This window comes from Mustelus asterias, chromosome 4 (assembly GCF_964213995.1).
Source record: "Mustelus asterias chromosome 4, sMusAst1.hap1.1, whole genome shotgun sequence".
NCBI lineage: Eukaryota > Metazoa > Chordata > Chondrichthyes > Carcharhiniformes > Triakidae > Mustelus > Mustelus asterias.
Window position 1 is genome coordinate 33,880,416 of NC_135804.1, and position 13,504 is coordinate 33,893,919.

Here is a 13,504-nt window from a genome sequence, read left to right on the forward strand (position 1 = left end):
CTATCAGACTTTTGAATGGATCTACGGCTGTAACACTACATTCTGCACCCTTTCCTGTCCTTCTCTATGTACAGTATGCTTTGTCTACATAGCGCGCAAGAAACAATTCTTATCATTGTGTACTAAATACACGTGACAATAATAATAAATCAAATCAAATTAAATCAAAATGTTCTGCTCTTCTCTGTGATGGGATTTCCAATTCCGCGTTTCAACCCGTGTACCTTCATTGCTTTTATTTTCCCTTTCTGCGTTTGAACATTTCCCTACTGGAACTCAGTTTCAGTTTCTTCACCAACTGTCTCCAGCTCTGACTTTTTCCAAATAGATTCCAGCTGGAATTCCACTCTTCTTGTTTCTGATCCATCCCTGATTACAGATATTACCAGGGTATTCAATGGCTCCTCAAACTACTGCTGTTCACCTCATCCTGAGATCCACACTCTATGCCATGCACTGCCGTACGTATGTTCTCTACCTTGCTGTCCTGTGTGACTCACCCGATCTCAAAGTTGTCCTGACCTGCAGTTCCATATCATCCTTTGCCTAGCTCACTGAAACTTTTCACAACAAAACTTTCTCCTCCTTCTGAGTGTCAAGAATTTCAAGTTTCAACAACTCAGGGATGCCAACACTTCTCTGGATTCTTTCTTCCCCTCACCTTCCTCTGACTGAATTTCTCCTTCTAATCACAAGGTCATGTGTCTTCCTGCTCCAGACTTAATGAAGGCAGAGGCGACTGGGCATTGGCCCTCCACCAGGCACTCTCTCACCTCAGGGATGGACATTTATTCCACCTAGGAAATACAAATTGCCTAATTTCCCTCATGGTAACTCAGTCAAATTCCCTGGTTCGCATGGAATCCAACAGTGAAATAAAACAAAAACACTGCAGGGTAAAACTCAAGATTAATTTTATTCAGGTTCACATAAGTGAAATTAGCATTTGAAGTGATACATATTTTTCTGCAAAATTACTTGAAGAGACTTATTTAATTATTGTTGCTCTGTATTTTTCCTCGATAGTGTTATGGTTGAGTTAGTTGGCTGAATACATGATTAGGTATGGAAAGAGGACCAAGAGAGATCTGTTGAAAAAAACTGATCTGGTCCCGGCCACTGCTCTTGTTTCTCCTCATCACTGGATTTGTCACTGTCTTCATCATCGCAAGAAATCATTGTATTCGGACCAGTGATCTCATCTGCTTTTCCCTCCGATGTTGATCCTTCGTTCTTCTCTTTCACCAGTATATTGTAACATAATGTGCATACCCTTAAAGGCTTTGAGGACAACTTAGGCATGAGAAATTTGTGTTTTGAACAAGAATGGCACACCACAAAGCCACATTTGCGACAATGATGTCTGCGGATTAATGTATTGAACTTCCTTTGAGTGCATCGCATACAGATTTCAGTCATCCTGTCTGGTATCCAAGGGGCTGCATGTTCAGTTGAAGGTCTCCTTCCGGTCTTTTCCAGCAGCTGTTTGACACAGTTGTTAATATGCCTCATCCAGTCCTCTTTTTCAAGGAGGGTTGCAGCACACACAATGAATGATTTTCGTGAGGTTTTTATCATCCATTGATTCTTCAGACAGTCATCATCTTCACGGTCTTCAACAGTGACATTTTCCAGTGGGATTATCTGTTGATTGGTGTACTTCCTCTTGAGGATGACAACAGTTCCATATACCAGGATGTCATTGAACAGGAAAAACATTCGGGGCTTTGTCTTCTTGCGGCAGACTTTTGTCAATAATCCTTCACCCACAAGTACTCGTCCTTGCAGGGCCAGGGGTTGACCGGTTGCTCTGAAGCAATTTTCGACCGCGAGAATTCGTTGCGCATTGATTTCTGTGTTTAGCAGGCGGTCCACCATCCTATTCACAGGCCCGTTCTGCCAAGCTTATTCCTGTTGTTCAAGAAAGGGAGAAATAAAAAGCTATTGGTGATTCACTTCTCAATTTGTTTTGCAGATGTTACAGGCATAACGCTGCACACATATGAAGACAAAAATGCTGAATATTTATCCAGTAAACATTCTTGTTACCAAAAGGCTCTGAAGAATTTCATAGAACCATAGAATCCTACAGTGCAGAAGGAGCTCACTTGGCCCATCGAGCCTGCACTGACAACAATCCCACCCAGGACCTATCCCCGTAACCCCATGTATTTACCCTGCTAAGCCTCCTGATGCTAAGTATCAAATTTATCATGGCCAATCAACCTAACCCATACATCTCGTGTTCCTCGTTAGTATAGTGGTTAGTATCCCTGCCTGTCACACGGGAGACCAGGGTTCAATTCCCCAATGGGGAGACGTTTAATTTTGGGGCAGCACGGTGGCACATTGGTTAGCACTGAGTTCAATTACCGGCTTGGGTCACTGCCTGTGTGGAGTTTGCACGTTCTCCCTGTGTCTGTGTGGGTTTCCTCCGAGTGCTCCGGTTTCTGCCTACACTCCAAAGAAGTGCAGGTTAGGTGCATTGGCAATGATAAATTGCCCCCTCATGTCCTGGGATGCGTAGGCTAAAGAGATTAGCGGAGTAAATACGTGGATACAAGGGATAGGGCCTAGGTGGAATTGTTGTTGATACAGACTAGATGGGCCGAATGGCCTCCTTCTGCACTGTAGGGTTTCTATGATACTATCATTTCTATGATCTTTGGATTGTGGGAGGAAACCAAAGCACCTGGAGGAAACCCACGCAAACACGGGAAGAACGTGCAAACTCCATACAGATAGTGACGTGAGGTTGGAATTGAACCCGGGTCCCTGGCGCTATGAGGCAGCAATGCTAACCACTGTGCCACCATGTTGCCATCCTTCTTTCATGAAAGAAGAAAAAAAGGTCTGAGTCTTTAAAGGTCCCACTCTCCCCTATATGGTTCCTGGTCACACACCATTCTTTGGCTGGCTTCAGTAAAGACTACCGAGTTTTAGTCTACTTTGTCAGACTGTGAAGAGCCAACTAGTTCTTTAACTTTCCTTTCCTCCGAGGAAGTATTTTATCTTCATTTCATTCCTCTTTGACAAGGCAGCTAAGACTAGCACCTTGTTATGTGAGTTAAATCATTTCCTGACATCAATGTGCTGTTGTCCCTTCTTTAAATGATTTCTATAAATGCCAAGTGATCATTGCTACTGAAGTGGGGAAAATTATAAAAATGGTTACCTGGCACACAAAATGGTTGCCTGGCACGCAAAATAGTTACCTGGGAAGACACATTAAACAGGCACTGGCTTTTAGCACAGACAGCTACTTAAAATTAAAACATGCAGTAACCAAAATGCTGCAGGAAGCTAGTCAGAGCTTGAGGCACTTTAAAGATAAGGGCAGACCAGGACAATAAAGACTGATAACAAGATCAGCCCTAGATGGGAACATAAATACATAAATGCAACAAAAAAATCAATCACTGTATGTAAAGATCAAAAGCAGCCATTGATAGTTGAAATGTATCCATTCTATGAACAGTGCAATGTTAAATGCCCATGTCTGTACCTGTCTGATTGTAACGATGTGTTAACTATCGATCACCATGATCCGTATCAACTGTAGCAATGTGTTAAATGGATAATGTCCGGACTAATTATTGTCTGAAAGGTATAAAAATGATCAACTGCTATTGTATGATTGAGAAGGTAGCTGCCAAGTATGCAGAGTCCCATTGCTTTCTCCCCGAATCTTCGTGTCTGAAATAAAACTGTATCATTGAACCTCCAGTCTGACTCTGGTGATAAATTTCCCACAACACTACAATTTGAGAAATGCACTGTTTTATTTGTAATGTACTCGGAGTTTAAAGATCTTTATGGTTTCTAATTTTATGCTGAATTCCTAATGTGATCATCAAAGGATTAGAAAAATTGATTTAAAAACAAATTATGGTTAAAAACAAAATGGTTAACTTTAGATTTTTTTTCAATTGTTTTAGTTTAGCTTTGGGAAGTAGTAGAATGTAATTACTAATAGAAATTAGTAATTGCATTAAAACAAGAATATCAGGTATTTAAATGTAATCACGTAGTGCGGTACAATTAATACAGATTATTATTTGCGAAGTACAACAAGTGGAAACTTTATTTCATTAATGTGTGAATGATACTTCAGTTCAAAAGATATTTCTTTGGACTTTACAAGTGCATACAGTTTTATCTTCCATCATTTACACTCCTGCACTCTCTCATTTTCTATGTAAATGCAATATTTACATGAGGTGGCACAATGGTTAGCACTGCTGCCTCACAGCGCCAGGGACCTGGGTTCAATTCCCGGCTTGGGTCACTGTCTGTGCAGAGTCTGCACATTTTCCCCGTGTCTGTGTGGGTTTCCTCCGGGTGCTCTGGTTTCCTCCCACAGTCCAAAAGATGTGTGGTTACGTGCATCAGCCATGCTAAATTCTCCCTCAGTATCCCCAAACAGGCGCCGGAGTGTGGCGACTAAGGGATTTTCCCAGTAACTTCATTGCAGTGTTAATGTAAGCCTACTTGTGACTAATAAATAAACTTTAAAACTTTACATTACTGATTCTTATCCAATCTTTCTCCTGTCAATAAGTTTCTAATTATTCCATCCATCTCAGAGAGACCTTCCACCATTTACACTGTTCCTGACTCTTTCATATGTCCTCTATTATCTATAATATGCCTCTCTTTCCATTACTGACACTGTTCCTGAATCTAAGTAAATATCCAAGTATTGGACCTCCTCTTTCATGTCTCTCTCTAATATTGTGTGTCTGAAATATTTACATTAATCTCCAGATTTCTCAGTCAGTTTACCACAAAAACTACCTTCAACTCTCTTAATTCAAGCTCAGACCACAGTGCTCCTGGATTTTTTTTTCAGTTGCCCATCTACATTGCAAACGACCTCAGTTAATCAATCACCTGGCACACAACTCCAGCCTCACTTCCCTCACTGGCTTGGCTTTCTGTCTTTCAGTGACCCAACTGTAGAACTGTAGTCCCCTCTCACTGTACAGTTGCTGCTATCAGTGCTGGATTTAGACTTGGTGAGACCCTAAGCTATCTAAAGCTTGGAGGCCCCTTGTTAAAAAGTTACACCAAAAGGTCTCACAAAGGTGCGGACCAAAACAGGACCTTGGGTCGCCACAAAAAAATTGAAAACATAATTATGCCTTTTAATTATTTAATAGCAAGGTATTTAAAGTGAAAAATATAAATTATTTTCAAATGAATGCATTTACTGATTACATATTTATCATTTGGCTGGCTTGATGTCTCTCATAGATTATAATATAGTATACCCTGGAAACAATACTTAAATGTAATTTTAAAAATAATTTTAAGATACATTTTTAGTTGATTTAGAAGCTTCAGTTGACACTCTGAAGGACCCTTAAGGATCCAGTATGAGAGTTCATCCTCGGTTAAGACAGCTCATTGACCTACATCATTGAGTTTCGTGAATTTTGTTGTTTCAACTGTGGATGTCAGCTCTGCAACGCTCACATTTGCATCACATCCAGTGTTTTCCTCAGCTGAGATTCCAGACTCTGTTGTCTCAGTAGCAGAGGCACTAGGTTATGGTTGTTTTGGACTTTGCTGATCACCTTGGGTTTGTGGATCCTTATCTGTTTCTGGAGCAAAGTAACTGTCAACTTTTGGTAATTTTTTGAGTTGCTCTTCAAGCTGGTGCTTTCGTTTTCTTTTCTGGTATCTGCTCTTAAATGCTCTCTTCATTGTAAACCTTCTGAAATTTTGTGAGGCCCCTGCGGATTGTGAGGCCCTAAGCTGTAGCTTGTTTAGCTTATGCCTAAATCCGGCACTGGCTGCTATGCAGCTTTCAGCTTACTAATGATAGTTTTAGTTAACCCTCCTGCCAGTTCTTTGATAAGCAGATAGAGATTTAATTCGACAGTTAGCCAAAAGGCATTCATGAAAGTGCTGAGTTTGTTTTATATGGTGGCATGCTGAGATTTAAGAAAGAAAAAAAATCATATTTATATAGCACTGTTCACAACTTCAAGATGTACCACAACACAGCCAAAATGTGCAGGACAACAAACGTGCACACACCAATGTGATAATTACCAGATGATCTGAATTAGTGATGCTGGCTGAGTGAAAAATGTTGTGATGTGGAAACACCGGCGTTGGACTGGGGTAAACACAGTAAGGAGTCTAACAACACCAGGTTAAAGTCCAACAGGTTTATTGGGTAGCAAACACCACTAGTTTGCTACCAAATAAACCTGTTGGACTTTAACCTGGTGTTGTTAGACTCCTTACTGTGAAAAATGTTGGCCAGAACATTGGGAGAGCTCCCTTACTCATCTTCAAAAGGTGTCATGGGATCTTTTGTATCCATCTGAGAGGACAGATGGGACCTTGGTTTAATGTTTCACCTAATAGATAGCACTTTTTGCAATGCAGCACTCCTCCAGTAAATCTGTGTCAGTTCTAGATTATGTGCTTAAATGGGGCTTGAACCCACAACCTCTGACTCAAACGTAAGAGTGCATTCCTTCCGCATGCACAGCTGGTGCCTGACTCATGATGGGAAATTATTACCAAACTTATTGGGCAATGCTATGCGATTTTGCTTAATTGTCAACATTTAATAGTCGTTATGTATTTTGTGGCAGAAAATGCACGTGACATAACACTGCCTCATTCATACCATAGAAAGTATCCTTTCCGGATAAATCGCAGCTTGGTATGTCTCCTGCTCTGACCAAACCCTCAAGAAACTACAAAGGGTTGTGAACGTAGCCCCGTCCGTAATGCAAACCAACCTCCCACCCATTGACTCCATCAACACTTCCTGCTGCCTCAGAAAAGCAGCCAGCATAATCAAGGACCCCACGCACCCCGGACATACTCTCTTCCACGTTCTTTCATCAGGAAAAAGATACAAAAGTCTGAGAACACGTATCAACCGACTCAAGAACAGTTTCCTCCCTGCTGCCATCAGACTTTTGAATGGGCCTACCATATCGGTACTGGGGCCTCAACTATTTACCATTTATATAGACGATCTGGAGGAGGGGACTGAGTGTAGGGTAACAAAGTTTGCAGACGACACAAAGATAAGTGGAAAAGTGAATCGCGTGGAGGGCGTAGAAGGTCTGCAGAGAGATTTGGACAGGCTGAGTGAGTGGGCGAGGATCTGGCAGATGGAGTATAACGTTAACAAATGCGAGGTTATTCACTTCGGAAGAAATAATAGCAAATTGGATTATTATCTAAATGGAAAGAAATTACAACATGCTGCTGTGCAGAGGGACCTGGGGGTCCTTGTGCATGAGACGCAAAAACCCAGTCTGCAGGTGCAATACGTGATCAAGAAGACAAATGGGATGTTGGCCTATATCGCAAGGGGGATAGAATATAAAAGCAGAGATGTCTTGCTGCATCTGTACAGGGCATTGGTGAGGCCGCAGCTGGAATACTGTGTGCAGTATTGGTCCCCTTATTTGCAGAAGGATATATTGGCCTTGGAGGGAGTGCAGAGAAGGTTCACCAGGTTGATACCAGAGATGAGGGATGTTGAATATGAGGAGAGACTGAGCAGATTGGGTTTGTATTCGTTGGAATTTAGAAGGCTGAGGGGGGATCTTATAGAAACCTATAAGATAATGAAGGGGCTGGATAGGGTAGAGATGGAGAGATTCTTTCCACTTAGAAAGGAAACTAGAACTAAAGGGCACAGCCTCAAAATAAAGGGGGGTCAGTTTAGGACAGTGTTGAGGAGGAACTTCTCCTCTCAGAGGGTGGTGAATCTCTGGAATTCTCTGCCCACTGAAGTGGTGGAGGCTACCTCGTTGAATATGTTTAAATCATGGATAGATGGATTCCTGATCGGTAAGGGAATTAGGGGTTATAGGGATCAGGCGGGTAAGTGGAACTGATCCACTTCAGATCAGCCATGATCTTATTGAATGGCGGGGCAGGCTCGAGGGGCTAGATGGCCTACTCCTGCTCCTATTTCTTATGTTCTTATGTTCTCTTATGTTCTTATATACTAAGTTGATCTTTCTCTACATCTTATCTATGACTGCAATGCTATATTCTGCACCCTCTTCTTTCTTTCTCTCCTATCTACCCTATGAACGGTATGTTTTGTTTGTATTGTGCGCAAGAAACAATACTTTTCACAGTATGCCAATGCATGTGACAATAATAAATCAAATCAAAAGTCCCTTCAAGTTTGTCTGCAGGATAAACAAATATTTTGTTTTTAAAAGGAGAAATTATTTTCTTTTCAACAACAGGTGTAAAATAGTTGCACTTATATATACTGACTTTTTGTTTGGAGAGATAACTGCATAACTGCTGTCAAAAAGTTAAGGAGATATCAAAACCAACCTTGTTGAATTAGTTTATTCCTGTCAAGGCATCACCAAGTCAAAGTTGTTACCATCATTATCACTGCAGGGCAAGGGAAAGGAAAACTAACCAGGGGTTTATTGCTAACTAGTAATTGCTGTTGCAAGTGCCTCATGTAGATTTTGTGTTCAAAATAACGGGGTTAATATCAGTGCTGACTGTTATTAAATAATAAATTAGAGAACAACTTCTAGTGACCACACATACACAATTAAATGTGTCAATTAGAAAGTTGCTATATTCCCCTGTTCCCTTGAAGCTGTGCTATATACTACAACTCAGAGACTCGCCATTGAAGCACATAAAATGTATAAAGTTGCAATGCCTACCCAGTAGACAGCCACCAAACACACCAGAAAAAGTTCGGGCTCATCCAGTTAACTGTGAGTGAATACTTAACAGCACGATAAGTCTTAATTAAAGCCAAACAGTCTTTCTGATACTGAAAATATACTTTCACAAACTGACAGCTTGTTTTCCATTCCCCTGGAATCAAATTTTCATTGACTTCAGATGAACAACAACAGCAACAAATAACTTGAATTTATATAGTACTTTTAACTTAGTGAAATGTCTTCAGGAACTTCACAGGAGGTTTAAGAGATAAACAAGTTGTGACCCTTACCTCTGGTGCTGCCTTGCAATGTCATTTATTACAATTGGCTGCCTTTACGCTAAGTATCTTATACACTGACCAATTTTGGAATGTAGAACTAAAGGTGTGTACTTCCTGCAATGTAGTCAAACAGGTCTTTCAGAAAATAATCAACAGATCTGACTTGTGTCAGATGATATATTGTTGCTTTATGAAAAATATTCTTGCCAAGCTGGTTATTCCATTTATGTTATGCATACTTTTAGCAACAAGTCAGACCAGCTCAACAAACTTGATACACCTTGGTGGAGAATCTGACTTTCTGTTTGAACATTGATTCTGATTTCCCGATATTATGTCATATTTGTTCCAGTGTATGTTATATCTGTGTAATTATTCACATGTAGTAGAATAATTCTAATCAGAATTATTCAACATTGCAATTCTATGTTTTTTTAACTTAAAGAACTTCACTGGTTTTAATTGTATCAAGTATTCACTTTCTGTTTTTCGATATGGAGAAGCGATGAAGAAGATTTTTAGGAACAGGGTGTTCTCACATCTGGAAGAGAATAGGCTTATTAATGATAGGCAGCAGGGTTTTGTGAAGGGGAGGTCGTATCTCACAAACTTGATTGAGTTCTTTGAGGAAGTGACAAGAAAAATTGACCAGGACAGGACAGTGAATGTTGTATACATGGGCTTTAAGGTTCCTCATGGCAGGCTGATACAGAAGGGGAAGTCATATGGGATCCGAGGTGAGCTGGTAAGATAGATACAAAACTGACTTGGGTATAGAAAGCAGAGTGTAGCAGTGGAAGGGTACTTTTCTAACTGAAGGTCTGTGACAAGCGGTGTTGTACAAGGACCAGTGTTGGGACCTCTGTTGTTTGTAATATATAACTGATTTGCAGGAAAATGTAGATGGTCTGATTAGTAAATTTGCAGATGATTACAAAAATTGGGGGCAGTAGCGGATAGCGATTGTCAGAGGATACAGCAGGATATAAATTGGCTGGAGACCTGGGCCGAAAGATGGCAGATGGAATTTAACCCGGACAAATGTGAGGTGATGCGATTAGGAAGGTCTACTGCAAAGGAAAGTTTACAGTAAATGGTAGAGCCCTTAGAAATATTAGCATACAGAGGGATCTAGGCATGCAATCCACAGTTCCCTGAAGGTGGCAACTCAGTTGGACAAGGTGGTCAAGAAGGCGTATGGCGTGCTGGCCTTCATCGGTTGGGTTGTTGAGTATAGGAACTGGAAAATCATGTTGCAGCTGTATAAGACTTTGGTTAGGCTGCATTTGGAGTATTGTGTACAATTCTGGTCGCCACAGTACCAGAAGGATGTTGATCCTTTGGAAAGTGTGCAGAAGAGATTTGCCAGGATGTTGCCTGTTTGGAGGATATGGACTATGAAGAAAGGTTGAACAAACTTAAAATGTTTTCACTGGCGCGTCGGAGGATGAGGGGAGACCTGATAGAAGTTTACAAGATTATGACAGGCTTGGATAGAGTGGATAGTCAGAGTCTTTTTCCCAGTGTTGAAGAATCAATTGCTCGGGAGCATAGGTTGAAAGTGAGAGGGCAAAAGTTTAAAAGGGATGTAAGGGGCCAGTTTTTCACACAGAGGGTGGTGAATGCCTGGAACGTGCTGCCGGAGGAGGTGGTGGAAGCAGATTCTATAACAATGTTCATCTGAATAGATACACGAATAGGCAGGGAATAGAGGGATATGGACCATGTAGAGACAAGATAATATTAGATTAGAGAGGCATCTGTGTCGGTACAGACTTGGTGGGCCTAAGGGCCTGTTCCTGTGCTGTATTGTTCTTTGTTCTTTGATATGCCTTGGGAGGATGCTTTTTTGTTGTAAATGCTGATAAAATGTTTGGATGTCTACTTATTCAACAATAACCTACTTGATAATGAGTTCCCTCCTTATTCTGGGGACACTGGGTCAGGCTTAACCCTTGATCTTGTGTGAAATTGGCTAACTCAGCATGTGTTCTAATTTGGTACGCTGTGGTGTCTCGATGATGAGATCTTGCAGAGTTCTATGTTTAAACATGAACCCTTTATTAGTAGTCTAAAAAACTAATTAATAAAGAAGGCCATTGGAGTGTGAGAGGGTCAGAGTGTGTGTGTCAGGTACACTCCCAGTTTAAGGATGCTCACTCACTCACCCCTACCCAATGGCCTGAATTTTCCACTAGTTTCTGCCAGTGGGATCTTCTGGCGGCAGGGGCGCATACAATGGGAAACCCTATTGATAGCGGCGGGACCAGAAGAGCCCACTGCAGGCCAATAGTGGGCTACCTCCACTGTCATGATGCACACCACAGGGGGCATGGAAAATCCCACCCACTGTGTGGGTACATGTGGGTATCTTGGTGTGTGGGGATAAGGAAGAGGGAGAAGTCCGAGACTCTCTGACACACTTTCACTCTCCCTTGCACCCACTCACTCTCCCTCGCACCCACTCACTCTCTCTCGCACCCACTCACTCTCTCTCGCACCCACTCACTCTCTCTCGCACCCACTCACTCTCTCTCGCACCCACTCACTCTCTCTCGCACCCACTCACTTTCACTTTGTCCCCTTATATTCCAACCGAATAAAAAGACCATTCTTTTTGAGTGCAAATTAATTCAGCATTAGTCGAGATGGCAGAGAAGCTATTCCACAAATTCTCTACTCTGTTGGAAAGAAATCTCTGATCATAAGTTTAACACAAAAGAATCTCCAGTTCTACATTGTGTTTTCCTCTATCACATAAAGGTACATAGCCAAGGCACTTCTTGGTAGATACTTACAAGACTCAGTCAATCTTCTTTTCTCGTGTGCTTTTTAACGTGCAGCAGACTCCAGACACCCAGGCTGATCTATAGTTCTATGTTGTACAACGTTTGCACAAAGACCTTATTATTTTGAAGGGTTATTTTCCGTTCAGATAATTTTAATGTGGCAAAGCCAAACATTCCTCAGGACTAAAGCTGCCTCGGCCAAGCTTTTAAACTGTATGAGGCTTAGCCAGTGACTGAACTGAAATTCTGAACGAATGTCTGATTTTAGCAGCACTCGGTTAACACGGCCTGAACTAAAATATATTTAACAGCACGTACCTCCTTTGTGTCGTAACAGTCCTGACTGTTCCTGATATTGTTCCAGATACCGCAGCAGACGGTGAAGGTTGATTGAGTAATGTTTGCCTTACTGGCGCATTTCTGTTAAAGTGAACATGCTCAGGAAGGAAATGCAAAACTGGATTTATTTTTACATTAAATAGCCCGATCCTCTCTTCCTCTTGTATGTAGTTTGTAACAGTAGAGTTGTAGAGAAAAGTAAAGGTCGATTTAATCTGCTGACTACAGTTGTCACCCTGCCAGGATTATGAAAGCACATCTGTAACAAGGTTTAAAGTGGGAATTAAAGAGGACTGTTTCTTTATAAAATGGACCGGGCTACTTAAAAAGTTACACGTTGACAAAACCATCCCGACTGTATCTTCAAATGGGCCATGATTTCCTCCTGTTCCCCAAAGTTTCCGTTGCATTGCCAAGGTTTCATAGTAGCTGTACATGGATTGGACCCTGCCCTCCAAACCACTCAAGCTGTTCGCAGGATTTATTTACCTTGAGTGAATTAAGGGACAAAAGTGAAGTATTTTCAAGTTAAATATGATGTGTGAAAATGGAGCTTTAATTAGATATCATCAATTGATGTATCTTTGACATCTTTGCAAAAAAACATTTGAAGTGAGCCTGTCGAAAGTGGATGGGGTTAAGATTTTATTTTGTTTGCTGATTTTTAGTATTCAAAATGCTCAAATTCAGACAGTAAGGCCTCAGACTGTTAACCAGATTGAATGGCAGACCTACCCTATGTTTGTAACTGCATTACAATATTTATGCATTCAAGCTTAGAAAAAACATTTCCTGAGGAAATCTCCACAACAGATGGTTAAAAGCTCCAGTATTGGCATCTCAGTGAAGGCTGCAAGATATTTTTAAAAGCTAAAATTACAAGCAAAGTGCATTTTTTTTAATGAATGGGGGGAAAGCCATATTCACTTTTAATGTTCAGGTCTAAAAATATAGTTTTAGTTTAGTTTTTTTTTCAGAATAAGAAACAGGAGAGAGACCAAAGAATATTAAAGAAGACAAAACAAAAGCAAAGACAACCGAGAAATGGAAAGACTGAGAAAAGACCCTGTAAGGAAAGCAGACTATAATGTAATGTTGTTGTGACTGTGACACCAATTAATTGTAACTGAATGATGATGACTTTGATAATCCTGTATACTTGTAATCATTTGTTAAGAAAATAAAGTAGTGACTGAGCTGCAATTGTACCCCTATTTATTTCTCTCAAAAAACAGGTTTTAAATGGTTATGAACAAGTGCCATATTCTACTTCTTTTGCAGAATATTTTAAAGTAAAGGTAAAGTTTACTGATTAGTCACAAGTAGGCTTACATTCATGCTGCAATGAAGTTACTGTGAAAACCCCCTTGTTCATTAATGTTATTCAAGTTGGTCAACTTTA

At 40.8% G+C, this 13,504-nt stretch overlaps 1 protein-coding gene across 7 annotated transcripts; it reads right to left on the reverse strand.

The window, feature by feature from the left end:
• Positions 1 to 826: 826 nt before the first annotated feature.
• On the reverse strand, positions 827 to 13,157 carry plekhf1 (pleckstrin homology domain containing, family F (with FYVE domain) member 1). Of its 7 annotated transcripts, XM_078210794.1 has the most exons (4): positions 11,773 to 12,074; positions 5,419 to 5,606; positions 3,506 to 3,600; positions 830 to 1,911 (listed from the first exon to the last, which is right to left on the reverse strand). In XM_078210794.1, the coding sequence occupies exon 4, from the start codon at positions 1,876 to 1,878 to the stop codon at positions 1,060 to 1,062; it is 819 nt and encodes a 272-aa protein (XP_078066920.1). In that variant the 5' UTR covers positions 1,879 to 1,911; positions 3,506 to 3,600; positions 5,419 to 5,606; positions 11,773 to 12,074; the 3' UTR covers positions 830 to 1,059. The 7 variants fall into 7 exon arrangements, with proteins under 7 accessions (XP_078066923.1, XP_078066922.1, XP_078066921.1 ...); XM_078210796.1 differs by lacking the exon at positions 3,506 to 3,600 and having other exon boundaries at positions 828 to 1,911; XM_078210795.1 differs by lacking the exons at positions 3,506 to 3,600; positions 5,419 to 5,606 and adding an exon at positions 8,984 to 9,084 and having other exon boundaries at positions 829 to 1,911; positions 11,769 to 12,074.
• Between the last annotated feature and the right edge of the window lie 347 nt (positions 13,158 to 13,504).